The following is a 16,581-nucleotide window of genomic DNA, read 5'->3' as shown; positions in this document are numbered from 1 at the left end:
CAACACATGCTGAACATATCTTCAGACTAATAATCACAATAATGAAGGGCAATGTCACATGGATGCCTGCTTCATGCAAACCTCTGCTCTGTGGTGTGTTTGTACTTGGCTATAACAGGTCTGTGGCTTAGGAATGGGTGGTAGTATGCTGCCTTCAGTGTCATAATGGCTCATTTTATAGCTGGAAATGACTCTGGTTCAGGCTGAAAGGATTCACCCAACAATGATTAAATAGCAATGAAAACGGGATCATACCTTAATATTGTCTTCTGGCCAAGAGTTCAGCATTGTTGCAAGATGGCCCTTGTCATGAATGGTGATGAACAGTCCACTAAAAGAAACAAAACATGTACACAGAGAAACCAGGCAGTGAGACTAGGAACTGAGCAAAGTCCATAGTACTAGGTAGTCTCCTGCCCAGAGCCCCAGCAGTTTAGAGGGTCATCCTCAGGCTTTCTTCCAACTGCTTCTCTCCACAGGGCAAGGAGTCCATGGGGCCAAGGGGTGTGCCCGCCTGGAGCCTGTGCTCCCCAGAGTCTGTGCCCTTCTTTCCTTCCTCTAGACCAATACCCAGGATACCAGAATTCCCTGACCGAATGGCCCCAAGGCTGATTCCAGGGACTGGAAGAGGGACAGCCTCTTCTCCAGGTCCTTCCTCCCAAGTACAGACAACACTGCAGTGGCTGGATCCCTAGGGCTGAGTCCATGTCTGAAACTTGGACATGTGAGTTGGGATGTTCAGACACATGTGCATGAGGTTCTTGCAGTGGGGGATGGAGCTGGGGTTAGGAAGAGGGGTGAGTGACAGTCTTGAGCTACTCCATCATCACACACACACACACACGCGTACACGCACGTGAAGGCAATGAGGGTTAGCCAAGATCAGACAGATACTGGAGGGGAATCAAGCTTTGAAAGCAGGAATTATACCTTTTGGGATTTGCAAGTTTGCAGCTTTTTGCCTGAAGGCAGTCCAATCTGCAGGCAACTTGGGGCAACAGAGGCCAAAGTCTTAATAGCTTGAGGTATCAGATAATAGAGCTGGGGCTAGAAGAGAAGCCAGGAAATGAAGAGGGGGTGGATTCTGGAAGGGGACAAGCCACAGAAAAGATAAACTCCCAAATCTACCCAAATGATTGGCTGACCACTAAACTATGTACACACAGGGGGACTGGCAAAAAATAAGTACAGCTGGAATCTGAAAGAACCAAGCAGAGATTTCAGTTATTGCTGATTAGGAGAGACAGAGTTGGGAATTTGAGTCCAGCCAAATCAACTCCCCCCTAGAACAAACATTAGTCATCTGAGAAATAAAACAGAATCCAGAGTCCATAGAATCTAGGGTACATTGAAGCCCATTATAATATTCTGCTTACTTTATATTAGAAATTTTCCATAATAAAAAAATTAAAACAAAATAAAACAACTACAAGAACACCACTGAACCCCAAACTGTTCTTGGCCTCCATATTTCTTGCCAGAACTGTTCTTTCACTCTCTTCCCTTCCATTGCCAAACTTCCTAAAAGTATTGCCTACACTAACTGCTTCCATTTGTCCATCTCCCATTCATTCCTCAACCCACTGCAGTATGCCTTTTCTCAACATCATGCTACCAAAACTGCTCTTGCAAAGGCTACCAATGACCTTCACATTCCTAAATGCAATGGACACTCATCAGTCCCCATTTCCTTTGTCTTCTTGGTAGCATCCAACACTTTTCATCACACCCCTACCCAATTTTTGTCTTTTGTGACTCCATTTTCTTTGAGTTTTCCTCCTACTTCTCTGCTGCTCCTTAGTCTCTTATGTTGGGTAAGTCATCCAGCCATTATGCATTAAAGTTCCTCAAAAATCTGTACTATCCCACTTTTTTTCTTACTCTTATTCTTTCTATTTGTGATCTTATCAATACCCAAGGCTTTTGGCCAATGACTCTCAAATATCTATAGATCAGCGTTTCTCACCTTTGGCACTATTGACATTTTGGGTTGGATAATTCTTTGCTGTGAGGGGTGTGGTTGTCCTGTACATTGCAGCATATTTGGCAACATCCTTGGCCTCTACTTTCCAGATACCAGTAGCACCTCTCACTACATTGTGACAACCAAGAATATCTCCAGACATTGGCAAATGTCCCCTGGAGGAAAAAAATTATCCCTGATTTTAGAGCCACTGCACTAGACCTTTTATTTAACTGCCTACCTGACATTTCCCTGTGCATACCTCAAAGATACTTCAAACTTAGCATGTACCAAAACAAATTTATCATCTAATCTTCCAATATTACGACTCAAATACAAGATAAAACAGACTCAAGACAAAACTGATTCTCTTTCCTACTCCCTTTCTCAGTGAATATTTCCCCTTACATATCTAATTTAACAATTCCAACCCCTTGAAATCATCCTTGATGGTCTCCTCCCTTCTTTTATACAACCCATTGCCAAGTTTTTCATTTGTACTTTCTCAATAACTCCTGGTTCAAACACTTCTTTCATCAGTAACACTACCTCCTTTAACCAGCCTTCCAATATCTGTTGCCTGAAGTGCTGCAATAACTTTGTAACATCCACTCTTGCCTCTCTTCTATCTATTTTCTATATGCTAGTGAGAGTGATGTTCTTGAAATCAATGACTCATTGTTTTACTTCTTGTGCTAAAAATAGAATAAAGACCAAAGTCCTCAACATGCCTACAGAATCTTGTCTGGCTCTTGCCAACTTCCTTACTTCATCTTGTTCCACTCCTCTTCTCACTCCACATTCTTCAGCCACACTTGTCTTTTTCCATTCCTTTATGTGCCATGTTCTTCCTACCCCAGTGCTACTTTGAAATCACCTTTGCAAAGATTATGACAGTGAGAGAAATCTAGCACGGCTGTCTTCATGTTGCTTCTAGTCTTGCAGGCTGGCTGTCCTCACTGATTATTGGGCATGGGGCCAGGCTAACCATGGGAGGAATTTAGTTTCTAATTTAACTTTGAAGCAAGTGTGATAATAGTGTCTCCTTGAAACTGATCCCTTCTTTGTTCAGTTTTGTGGGCTGAAACTGCCTTTGTAAGACTAAGGAAAGGCCACAAGATTAGGATTATGGAAAGGGCCTGACCTCTGCTAAAATGTAGGCATAGTTTCTATAATCCCTTACTGCTCAGCAGCCATGCGGCTTGAGGTCACAAGATTTTTGACTTCCCTAGTTGTTTCTATAGATAACATCACTATTGCAGGACCTAAGATTGCTCTTTTTTTTTTGAGACGGAGTCTCGCTCTGTCACCCAGGCTGGAGTGCAGTGGCACAATCTCGGTTCACGGCAAGCTTCGCCTCCTGGGTTTATGCCGTTCTCCTGCCTCAGCCTCCTGAGTAGCTGGGACTACAGGCGCCCGCCACCACACCCGGCTAGTTTTTTGTATTTTTAGTAGAGACGGGGTTTCACCGTGGTCTCGATCTCCTGACTTTGTGATCCGCCTGCCTCGGCCTCCCAAAGTGCTGGGATTACAGGTGTGAGCCACCACGCCTGGCCAAGATTGGTCTTTTGAGATGTTTTTCAGATTTTTGCATTCTGGCAACCAACTGACCCCATCAAGACCCGTGACTCATGACTCAAATGGTCCTGTGGCCCCTACCCAGAGGTGGGCTCAGTGCACAAGAACCATTTTCCACACTCTTATCATTCCATCCCCAACCAATCAGCAGTGCCCATTTGCTAGCCTCCTGCCCACCAAATTATCCATAAAATCCCTAGCTTCTGAGTTCTCAGGAGGCTGAGTCACTCCCTCCTCTCAGCTGCCTTGTGTTAATTAAACCCTTCCTTTATTGCAATACCATGGTCTTTGTGAATTGCTTTTGTCTGTACAGTGGGCAAGAAGAACCCACTGGGCAATTACAAGTTCACATACCATTCCTTCTGCCTAATACACATGCTTCTCCTCACTCTGTAGTTAATTCATACCCATGCTCTTGATAACTTCCAATTCAAAGTAGAGGCTCTCTGCTATATGCTCTTAAAGTACTCCATCCCTACATAAACAAACTTGTCACATTTATTTGTGTGGCTATTTGATTAATAATCCCCATCCTATTCATTAGACTGAACTTCAGAGGGCAAAGTGTGCATCTATTTTGGTTGTTATTGTTTACCACTGTATCCCTAAGCTTAGTCCATAATAGATACTCAATGCATAATTTCTGAAGAAATGGAAAATGAATACATGAATGATGATAATGATAGCTGAGGGATGAGGATGAAAAGTGTTGAATACAGCTGGAAGAGAGTTGGAACAAAGGCAACTTGTGTGTGTGCTATGTTGTATCATGTTCAAGGGATCATGTGGGTTGTGCTGTTGCCTGTGGCTTAGAGCAGGAAAATGAACACGTGGAGATGGTGGATGAACGAGGAAAGAGGAAAACACCAGAATTTAAGACTTGGGGAGTGCAAGGCTCCGTTTATCACACTGAAGTGGGGCAGGGTAGGTATTTGAATTAACTTACTCATAAAGTTTGAGAGCAAGGTCCAGGTGAAGGGTACCAGAATATGCCATCCTAAAATGTGCCTGTTTGACCTGTAGATTATTTTGAGCTAAAGACCATCTGGAATAACCAGAGGCAGGAAAAGCTCTAAAAACAGGGCACAAGTTTTTCTTTTGTAAAGGAGATTTACTTTTATAAAGGAAATCTCCACTTGCAGAGATGTCTCCTTCTCCCTTACCAGGAAGAGGAAGACTCTTAACAACTCTTATCAATGGAGAAGGCAAACAAAGGGGTAAGATCCATACACTATTTTAGACCTTACCAAAGCTCTGGTGGGGTTAATTAAACACAGGATGGGTGTGAATACTTAAATTATCTGTGTACATTAAAATAGGCCCTCTTTGTTGAAGATAAGGAGAGGGAGGAGGGACACTTAAAATGAACATTTTTACATTTAAATTAGAGCTACTAAAATTTCAAAGGACTCTTTTTTCTTTTTCTACATGTACAATTTCATGCTCTGCACTGCAAAAATAACACCTTTTGAAATGCATTAAGAGTTTTTAACCACTTCTCAAAGTGCTTTCCCATCTATTGCCTAAACTGTGGCTAGCTACAAAAGATTTTGAAAGGATTGCCCTGGCTGGGGATTTTGAGATGTCTAGTCCAAAGACTTTATTTTATAAATAAGGACATTAAAGTCCAGAGAGGTGAAGTGACTTGTCCAAGGTCACACAGCTCATAAGCAGCTGGGTCTGCCTGAAGCAGGATCCTGAGCCCGATGCACTTTCCACTAATGCAGAATATTGGTTTTCTCAAGGATCTAGTTCTTGACAGACACCTAGAGGAGGGAAGTGTGCCAAACAGAAATGCACTTTGGGGTCCCTAATAGTTTTCTTTGATGTATATTGAGGAAGTAAAATGTGCAGGGCTAGGGATTATTATGATAAGCAGATGTATTGCAGGTCCCAGCCAGAACCCTGCCCATCCTTCCATTTCCTGGCAGTACTGCATCTAAAGCAGCTCAAAGAAGATACAGTATCCCCAGGGAAGAACACCTCTTCAATGACCTCAGCAATGTATTTACAGATTTAGCCTATTTTCACTCAGAGGCTACCATTTTCTCCAGCAGTAACTAGTGGTGGGGTTGGTTCTTACCTGTTTCCATGATGATATGGTGGTTTTGGGTCCCCACCCAAATCTCGTCTTGAATTGTAATCTCCATGTGTCAAGGGAGGAACCTGTAATCCCCACGTGTGGAGAGAGGGAGGTGAATGGATTATGGGGGCAGTTTCCTACATGCTGTTCTTGTGATAGTGAGTGAGTTCTCATAAAATCTGATAGTTTAATAAGCATCTGGCATTTCCCCTGCTTGCACTTCTTTCTCCTGCCACCTTGTGAAGAAGGTGCCTGCTTCCCCTTTGCCTTCTGCCATGATTATAAGTTTCCTGAGGCCTCCCCAGCCATGCAGAACTGCAAGTCAATTCAATCTTTTCTTTATAAATTACCCAGCCTTTGCTATTTCTTTATAGCAGCATGAGAACAGACTGATACACATGAGATTCTGATCACCTGAGGAATGCACTCAGCCCTCTGCATTCCTTCTTAGTGGCTTCAGGAAGAACATTTAGGTGCCTCAGGAGGTGCTCCTACCTAGGCCTGCTTAGTTTCACCCTGAGATCTCAGACCCTGAGACAGGAGTCCCTGAGGCTGGAATGGGGATTTTCAAATGATTTCCTGTCCTACAAAGCACTGAAAAGTGATGAGGCTTCAAACAATTCAACTGACGGTTCACAGAAGTTAGAGAGAATGTGGTATAGGCTGGGGTTTAATGTATATGCTTTGCAAATGCAGGCTCCAAGCCCAGCTCTGTTACTTCCTAGCTACATGACTATGAATAAGTTACTTCCCTTCCTCAAGCTTCAGTTCCTCATGTGTAAAATGGAAGAAGTGATACCACCTGTACCATACACTTGTTACAATGATTAAATAAGACAATGTAACTTTAAAGAATATATTACAGTGCTGCTGGCCCATAGTAAATACTTAACAAATGGTAGCTCTTAATGTTGTCGATCTTGGTGCAGAGGTTAGAACTGTGGGCTCGGGAGTCAGGTTGCCTGGGCTCAAATGCTGGCAAAATGTCCAGAGAGATATTTGGCTCATAGTAAGTGTTTGGTAAATGTTCGCAAGTAATTATAAATTAGTGTTTTAGCTAGAATCATCCATTTCAATATGCATGTTTGTCAGGAGTCATGATGAACAGTTATGCATGTTACTGAAATAAGAAGACGCTTGTAAATAAAGTATGGCAGGTAGAAAATCTTTCATTATGTGGGTGACTCAGTAAGAACAAATAGAAGGATCTTTGGTAATACACAATTGGGACTAATTTTCCATGTTCCCTGAAAAAGCTAATATTCAATGAGAAAGAGATCAAGGGAAAACATGTCACAAAAAGGCAACATTTATGTTTATTTAATGAGCTTTCTTGAGTATCTCTGTTCCAGGGACACTGGCAGGCCCTTTATGTACATTGTCATAATGCTCATGCAACAGTATCCAGGGGACATCACCATCATTTTACAGATGAGATTAAGAGGTGGATCTGTGAAGGTGGAGGTGAGATTAGAACACAGGTCTCTTGGATCCCTGAAATATGGCCCCTATAGGTGTGTGACTTGGGACTAGTCACTTCACCTGTCTTTGCCTTAGTTTTCTCATCAGTAAAATGGGGACAATGGTTTCTCCATTACAGGAATGACTGTGAGAATCAAACAAGGCAAGTTTGCAAAATCCCTGCACACTATAAAACCCTGTAGACATGTGAATCTTAATATTTGTCTAACCTTGTCCAGTATGGTAAGTCTGAAGGGGGTGTTAGAGTGAGGCTCCCTAAGATCCCACTGCTATGGTTTCCTGGCAGCTCTTTACGGATGATTGGGGTAGTAATTTAGGTGCCAAGGAGCTCTCTGTATTCCACAGCTGGGTCTGTTTCAGTCTTCTCTCCTTGAGAATGAGTCAAAACCCCTGGGAATGAATGATGTCCTGTGAGGCGCTGCCTTTGACAGCTAATGTGACATGTTTAAAGTGGTATTATCCTGCTCTGAGGCACAATGGGAGGCAGGAAGGTGGGAAGACACAGGAAGCCATGGGCCTGGATCTGCAGAGGTGCAGAGACATTTCCAGCTTTTGAGCAAATTATAGGCTGCCCAGGGATCCCAAGGCACTAAACATCCTGCAGTAAGTTACTGCAACCTGAATACTCATCAAGGCTAATGACTCCTCTGAGTCATTAGAACACAACTTCTTTTGCTACTCCTGGAGCTGAGAACATGGCCATCTGGAATAGAAGCAGTCATGGAAATCTTGCTTTTAATAGCCATTAACTGGAACAGGACAAAAACAAAAATAATTTTAGCTACTGATTACTTCTCCCAAGTTTTTCCTGTTTACTTCAGGGAATCAATTTTGGAACCTGAGGGATGGAAAAATATATAGTGAATATGGCATGCTGCCTACCTATGGAATCCAAGGTTTAAACAAATAGATGTCTTGCTTTACATAAAATATAGTTTTTTCCTGAAAAGTTGTGAGTAAATAAAATCTCTCTCTCTCTCTCTCTCTATATATATATGTTTTGAGAGACAGTGTCTTGCTCTGTCACCCAGGCTGGAGTGCAGTGGCATGATCTCTGCTCACTGCAACCTCTGCCTCCCAGATTCAAGTGATTCTCCTGCCTCAGCTTCCCAAGTAACTGGGACTACAAGCATGCGCCACTATGCCCAGCTAATTTTTGTATTTTTAGTAGAGATGGGATTTCACTGTATGTTGGCCAGGCTGGTCTTGAACTCCTGACCTCAAGTGATCCACCCACGTCGGCCTCCCAAAGTGCTGGGATTACAGGTGTGAGCCACCATGCCTGGCCTAATATCTATATCTAAAATTATACATGTCGACAGGTTGGAGCTCTGATTAAAGTGGAAGTGAGAGAACCCCCTTTTTGAGGGACTTTGCACTGCTTTTCATCTCAGCAGCCACTGTTCTTTCAATAGACCTCTGGCAATGAGAGCAAAGGAAAAGAACTCCTTGTGGGAAACGATGCTATGACACTGGCAGATAGTAATTGCTATTTAGGAAATTATATCTCTGATGCATATCTCCTCCCACTAGACTCATGTTCCATGAGGGCAGGATGACATTTGTTCCCAGGGCCTAGCGTAGCACCAGGCACATGGCAGGTACTCTATAAGCGACGTATGTGTTAGGTATGGTGAGTTGTTCAGAATATGGGTGCTGGAAGGAGGCAGAGCTGGGTCTTTATTTTGACAGTTGTAAACTAGACATTTAATAATGTTTACTTCAAAGTATTTCCATGATGATTAAATAAAAGAATATATATCAGGAACATGGCCTAGGGCTTAGCATGTGGTAAATGCTCCAAAAGCGGTAACTGATATTGGTTACTTATGGTAGAGAGTGGGAAAATACCCAAAACTTTTCTGAGTGAGAAAAATTTCCAGCCATTTGAGTTATATCCCTCAAAAAAATATGTTGAAATCTGAAGTTGTGAAGGCTGTCCCATCCCCAAATATGCCATCTCGTGAATCGATTATTTAGAGTTGAAAACACTTGGAGAAAATGTAGTTTCAGAAAGGGAGAGCTGACCTGTCTTTTCCTGCATGCAGCCTATGACAAAGATTCCTCTGGGAGTGGTAACCTCTCCATATTAGGGGAGAAAATGCCCTTATCATGAGAGACTGGGAAATGGAGGCTGTGATCGACTTAAATAAACATACTTAACAAAGTAACGCTTATCATCGTCCACCTGTTTTACATTCCCCATATATCTCCCAGTGACTCCCCTAGGACATTTACTCCCCCAGCCAGATTTTCTTTGTACTGTCATTTCTTCTCGAATTTATCATTCTTTGTCCAAAATGCACAAAAGCATCTTGCTTTGGCCACTTCTACAGACTTCACTCTCTTAAGATCTCCATGTATAGGTAAAATTAACACAATTTGTATATTTTTCTCTTGCTTATCTGCCTGGTGTCAATTTGACTTCTAGAACCAGCTGAAGAGCCCACTGAAAGCTATAGGGGGGTGGTAGAGGTGATCTCCAGCTCCCCACAAATTCTAATGTTGGGTACCTGTGACCCTATTTGGAATAGGGTCTTTGCAGATGTGATCAAGTTAAGATGAAGTTATTAGTGTGGGCCCTAATCTAAAAGCACTGGTATCCTTATAATAAGAGGAGAAGACAGGGACATGCAGGGAGAAATACCCATGGGATGATAGAAGCAGAGATTGGAGTGATGCATCCAGAGGTCAGGAATGCCAAGGATTGCCAGCAAATAACAGAAGCTAGAAGGGGCAGCAAGGAGTGTACCTGACGGGTGTCAGAGGGAGCACGACCTGCTGACATCTGATTTTGGATTTCTTGCTGCTAGAACTATGAGAAAATAAATGTCTGTTGCTTTAAGCCATCCAATTTGTAGTATTTTGTTACATACAGTAGCCCTAGGAAGCAAATATGCCAACCATCCAATTTTTGTGTAGTAGCCATGAGTAGCGGCGATATCACAATTCCTTCCCTGTACATTTCTTAAAGGTCAAAGTCTGCTGGAATTTCATCAGGGCAAGTATAGGTGAAGTTTCCTCCATCCAACAAAGGCATGCAAATTACATCACTATCTCCAGTTTCCATCAGGAGCCAGAAAATTCCTCTTGAATGTTTGAATTCAGTTACACGAGAGAGAAAGAAAAACAAAGACAATGTTCACTTAGGAGAATGTTATTTCTTGAGAAAAAGACTCTTAACCCTTATCTCGGCCTGTAGAAGAGTGATTCTTGGAAATTTCCTAAAATAGAATTGAAAAAAAGAACCCTCAATAACACCCACTCAAGTAGACAATGTTCATTTAGGCTTCTTGGCACCAAGTCCAACAATAAAGGGCCTAATTAAAACAGAGTCAGCGATGTTAGGCAAACCACTGCAGTTGGGCTCAGGAGGAGGGATATGCACTGTCGACTCTAACAAAGGCTCACTGTTGCCAATGAAACCACCATTCCACACATTTTTTGGCAGGAAGGGAATCTGTCCTCTGAGAACCTGCAAGAGGCTATTTTTAGAGTTCAGTTGCAGTCTCCCAGAGTCAACAGTACAGCAAGAAAACATAGGTAAGTCTAAGAAGCCCAGGAAGCAGATCTAAGAAATCCTCGAAGGCTCTGTAGGACTGGAGGGCAGAACTGGAGATACTCAAGTGAGGTAACTGTCCACGCCTTGGAAGAGCTTTAAAATCCCACTTTCCACTGCTTTCTGTGGAACATCCTCAGGGAAGCGTGATGGAAGTGCGGGATGGGGTGGCCACAGCCAACTCAACATGTTAGTGGTGGGTCACTCGTAATCCTTCTTTGGTGTTATTTTCTATCCTGAAGAATATTTTGATTATTTGAACCCACTGAACAACCATAGCTAACGTCCCGTACCTTGGAAAGCCCATCCTGTTTGCCTCTGAGATGGGAGGTTACAGAGGGAGTGGCTATGTCCCCCGCCCAGCCCCATGGAGTCCCCCTTTCCTTCTGATCCTCCCAGATAACCAGTGGATGTGGAGTGCTCCTGATTTTAGAGCCCAGGTGTAAAGGTGTGGGCCCTGACATCTGTCCATGTGGCTCCATCAGTGGGACTTCCCTGGAATGGGTGGGAGTTCCTCAATTTCTCACACTTGAGATGAACAAGTGCCTAGGCCCTGTACTGACTTCATGCATTCTGCTTTGCGCCAGGCACTGTGCTGAGCACATGGAAAACAAGTATGAGGGAGACTTTATCTCTGATCCAGAGGGGTTTTCTGATCCAGTCAGATCAGAAACAAACAACAAACAACCCCCAAAAACCTTACAATGGGGTATAACAGAAATATTATTTGAAGACCGAGGAGAATTAGAGAACAAGCAGGCCCCGAATGGCTAATTCACAGAGTAAGAGAGCTGCAGAGCTGGGCCTGGAGTCCCTTCTAGGGCCCCTTGGCCCTCCCCTTTCTCTGCTTCCCTCTTGTTCCTGCAGGATGATTTTCCTCCAGTGGACTCCAAGCTCAGAAGGGCAGGAACTGTATCCTCCGCTTCCGTTGATTGCATGGGTCCCCTAATGCAGCCCTGCAAACATAGTGTCCTCTTCAGAAAGGGATTTCTGCATAGATGGTCAATTCCTTTCTCTGAATGTGGGAGTGGAGCATTTAGGACAAGTGCAATGTCAGTTTTTCTACGACTATATCTAACTACGTGAGTTTGGGAAAGTTACCAGACCTCTCCGAGCCTGTTCCTCAGTCGGTAAGATGAAGAAGGTAGATCACATAACTTCCAAAACTTTAGAGTTCCATGACTATAATCTAGCAAGGCACACAGTTATCTGTGACTTGGAGCTAGACAGACCTGGGTTCAAAGCCCAGACCCAACCCTTATTTGTTGTGCAACCTTGGCAAAGTATTTAACTCCACCGATCTCCATTGTTCATTATTAAATGGAGCTGTAATCATTAAATCTATTTCACTAAGCTGGTATGAGCATTAAATAAAATAATACACGTACAAAGTCAGTCGTAAAGGAGTCTCTCTATAAATTTTAAGGTGGAATTTAAGAAATGTTTGTCAAAGGTATGAATGTCACTGCCTCTCCAAGAGACACAGAATTTCATGCTATGGTTCATGGACAGGGCAACCACATACTTTGGTTCCCCTGTGTCTTGACACAATTATCAACACAATTATTATTTATTTTCCTTTTCACTCTCAAAAACTCATTGATCTGTAGAGCCAGTCTTTCCCCTGTGTCTTGACACAATTATTAACACAATTATTATTTATTTTCCTTTTCACTCTCAAAAACTCATTGATCTGTAGAGCCAGTCTACTAATTTCAAAACTACATTTGCTAGGTGCCTACTATAGAAAGTCAAGCTCATTCTCTTAGTGGCATTACTTTGAGTTATTTCCTGGTGTAGTCATTAATTAAAATCCTGGTAACAACACAAAGCTTCTGTGAAGTGGCTTACAGTTGGCCATCCATATCCACAGGTTCTACATCTTGGGTTCAATCTACCATGGATTGAAAATATCAGGAAAAAAGTCCGGGCATTGTGGCTCACACCTGTAATCCCAGCACTTTGGGAGGCTGAGGTGGGTAGATCACCTGAGGTCAGGAGTTTGAGACAAGCCTGACCAACATGGCAAAACCCCATCTCTACTAAAAATACAAAAATTAGCTGGGTGTGGTGGCGGGTGCCTGTAGTCCCAGCTACTCAGGAGGCTGAGTCAGGAGAATTGCTTGAACCCAGGAGGTGGAGGTTGCGGTGAGCCGAGACCACGTCATTGCATTCCAGCCTGGGTGACAGAACAAGACTCTGTCACAAACAAACAAACAAACAAAAGAAAACAGATTAAGAAAAAAAGGCCAAATATAAAAAAACACAATGATAAAAAAACACAAATTAAAAATGTAGTGTAAAGACTATTTTTTTCTGTTTTTTTTTTTTAACATTATATGTTAAAGGCTATATGTGCAGAATGTATTGTTACATAGGTATACATGTGCCATGGTGGTTTGCTGCACCTATCAACCTGTCATCTAGGTTTTAAGCCCCACATGCATTAGGTATTTGTCCTAATGCTATCCTTTCCCTTACCCACCCCCCACCCCCTGACAGGCCCTGGTGTGTGTTATTCCCCTCCCTGTGTCCATGTGTTCTCATTGTTCAACTCTCACATAAGAGCAAGAACACATAGAGCTTGGTTTTCTGTTTCTGTGTTTGCTGAGATGATGGGTTCCAGCTTCATCCATGTCCCTGCAAAGGATACAAACTCATTCTTTTTTATGGCTGCATAGTATTCCATGGTGTATATGTACCACATTTTCTTTATCCAGTCTATCATTGATGGGCATTTGGATTGGTTCCAAGTCTTGTAACAACTATTTACATAGAATTTACATTGTGTTAGGTATTGTAAGTAAGCTAGAGATGATTTAAAGTATACTGTAGGATATGTATGTTGTAGGTGAATACCATACCATTTTATATCAGGGATTTGAGCATCTGTGGATTTTGGTATCCATTGGGGAAGGGGGTCCAGGAGGTTGACTATATATTACCCACAGTCTTTTGCTCTTCATGACTTTTTGGTAGTCTACAATTCACTCTTTGCCAAACTCCATGGAGAAAGACTTAAAGGTGTTAAACCAGCAAACCTCAGGCCTGGTCTTGGCTCCTTGAAGACCTGATCTTTGGACTGAGGCAAGTCATGTCATTATTGTCTTAGTTGCCATATGTAAAAAGTAAGAAAGAAAAAAAAAAGAAGCCAACACTTATTTAGCTCCTATTGGGAACATTTTATAAATGTGACACCATTTACTTACTGCCACAAGTTTGGGAGGTATAGGTTGTTGTTCTCATTTACAACTGAGATTAGCGAAGCTCAATAAGATGAGGTAATATCACTGAGATAAGTTGCCAAAGTAGTAAGGGAAAGCAGGTAAGAAACCATTGTGCCTTCCTGCTTTTCTTGTTGGAGTTTCAGGTGATGATTGTAAAACAGCCCTATAGAAGACAGGCTTCTATTAACACAGAAAAAAACTGAAATAGGTTTATAATTGTTGTACTCTTTTTTTCTTCCTGGAATTTGCAAATCTCAGATATTGCTCTAGCCTCTTTGTTGATTATGAGATTTTTTTTGGCAGAAAATAATTGTTCGAGTTGAGTTCCAAGGCTTGAAAGAGTTTCTCCTTCTGCAGCCTCAGTTTAAGAAACAGGCTAGGAGCTCTTATTCTCCTTGAATAAGAAGAATCCTGATAAGGTGTGCAAATGGTTGAAGATGTATAAGTGCAATTTTCACTAAAAATCCTGAGTACCTGGAAAAGCTGACGAGGAAGGCCTTGAAACTCCATCACATCATTAGCTGACTGAACGTTTTATAATCAGGAGGGGAAAAAAAGGCCAAATAGAAGGAAATTTCAGCTGAAATTGACACCTCTGTCCAAATAGAAAATCACTTCAGAATCTGAAAATCCTAATTCCGCAAGTCACAGATGCTTCCAATTAGAACAGAGATGGTTAATGTAGTTTCAGCTGTTACTTAAAATATTAAAATGTGCCAAGAAACTCAGAGAGTTGGTACAAAGAAGTTTCTTTTTCTCCTAAAATATTTACTCCTTCAGAAATAATAATCAGAGGCTTTAGGCCCCTTTCCCTGAAAAGTCACACTTAACACTCTTCACTTTCTTTTATGGCTGTGAACATGGCACAGACCCACACATGCCTCCACTTTATAAAACAAACACCTTCCTGAAGTCTAGAAGGCCTCTAGTGAATCTGGGTCTCTGGGCAGTAAGTTTTTTGGAATGTGTCTCTGTTCTAATACAAACATTTGATATCCAAAGCAAATAATCATCAAACCCGCAATTCTGAAATTACTGTCCCCCTGACTCAGAGGCACAGCCAATGAGTCACTTATTTACATGTAAGTACAAGATAGGGAGAGAAAAACATCCTATCTGCTTGTTTTTCCAAAGCAGGTTTGAGAAGTAGTCATACATTTTTTTCCACTGAATCATAAATCTGCAGCCTCAGTTTAAGAAACAGGCTAGGAGCTCTGAACCCTATGAACATACACCAAGATAATAGTCCCCTATGCCAAGGACAAGCTGAAATTGTAAAAGCTTGAATCCATTTTATACTAGCATTTATGAGGCAATTCTATGGACAGGCATCTGAGTCCTATCCTGAAGTAATTTGTAAGCAGAAGTCCCCGCCCACTTTAATTTACCAGATAAACATGTCTGGAGCTATCATTGCATATTAGTCATGAAAGCTGGAATTTAATAAGAGAGAAGAGAATGCAGTTTTCAACGTGCACAAAAGTTCACTGGGAAAACATATGCTTAAACTTCAGGGACCATGATCCCTGGAAGCAAATGGAAGAGACAGCTAAGTGCCTGGAATTAGATGTCTGAAAGGACTACTTATCAGATGCAATTAAGCAGGGGGAAGGGGAGAAGCACACATTTGACCTAATGTGTTGTTTTGACTAAGTTCAGTCTCCAAACTACAAATCCCTTGAAAGGAAGGAATCTCAGAACATTTAAGATCAGAAATGTTAAAGGCCAAAAAAGTATTTGCTTTGAAATGATTGAGAAAAGATGTGTGTGTCTCTGGTCAGGCATAAGTTCCAGTGAGACCCACTCCAAGTTTCAAAACACTGATGTTATTGAGAAGCCTAAGAGCAGAGGTTCAGACAGACTTAGACCCAAATTCTAGGTCATTTGGTGAGTAGTGACCTTGACAAATGACTACAGTTGAGCCTGTTTTCTCATGTGTAAAATAGGGGTAATGAAATGTTTCCAATAAAGTAGTGACAATTAAAAGATAATATATGAAAAGTAGTGAGCACAATGCCTGATACATTTGGATTAAAATACCTAATTCTTTGAAGAAAGTTTCTAACAGAAACTTTTGATGTTGACAGAAAACCATCAAACCGCAATAGCAAGAGAGGAAGAAAGGAATAGAGATATCCACAAAACAACCAGGAAACCATTAACAAAATAGCAGTAGTGAGTCCTTAGTTACCAATAATTACTTTGAATGTAAATGAATTAAATTCTTCTATCAAAAGGCATAGAGTGGCTAAATGGTTAAAAAAGAAAAAACCCAACTATATTTTGCCTACGAGAGATTCAGTTCACCTTTAAGAACGCACAGAGGCTGGGTGTGGTGGTGTGGTGGCTTATGCCTGTAATCCTAGCACTTTGGGAGGCCAAGGTGGGTGGATCAACTGAGGTCAGGAGTTCGAGACCAGCCTGATCAATATGGTGAACCCTGTCTCTACTAAAATACAAAAATTAGCCAGGCGTGATGGCAGGCGCATATAATCTCAGTTACTGAGGGAGACTGAAGTAAGAGAATTGCTTGAACACGGGAGGCAGAGGTTGCAGTGAGCTGATATCGTGCCATTGCACTCCAGCCTGGGCAACAAGGGCAAAACTCTGTCTCAAAAAAAAAAAAAAAAAAAAAAAAAAAAAAAAAAAAAAACAGAGACTGAAAGTGGAAGGATGGAAAAAGATACTC

General features: G+C 41.9%; 1 protein-coding gene across 2 annotated transcripts in view; it reads right to left on the bottom strand.

Moving 5' to 3' along the window:
- The window catches only part of ME3 (malic enzyme 3), a 217,448-nt gene that overhangs the window by 73,507 nt on the left and 127,360 nt on the right, over window positions 1–16,581 (bottom strand). For both annotated transcript variants that reach the window (XM_010356026.1, XM_010356027.2), the window contains exon 5: window positions 256–331. In XM_010356026.1, coding sequence (XP_010354328.1) covers window positions 256–331 — 76 coding nt within the window. The remainder of the gene's footprint in view (window positions 1–255; window positions 332–16,581) is intronic.

Source organism: Rhinopithecus roxellana, chromosome 15 (assembly GCF_007565055.1).
Source record: "Rhinopithecus roxellana isolate Shanxi Qingling chromosome 15, ASM756505v1, whole genome shotgun sequence".
Taxonomy (NCBI): domain Eukaryota; kingdom Metazoa; phylum Chordata; class Mammalia; order Primates; family Cercopithecidae; genus Rhinopithecus; species Rhinopithecus roxellana.
This window is presented reverse-complemented; position numbering and strand designations above follow the sequence as displayed.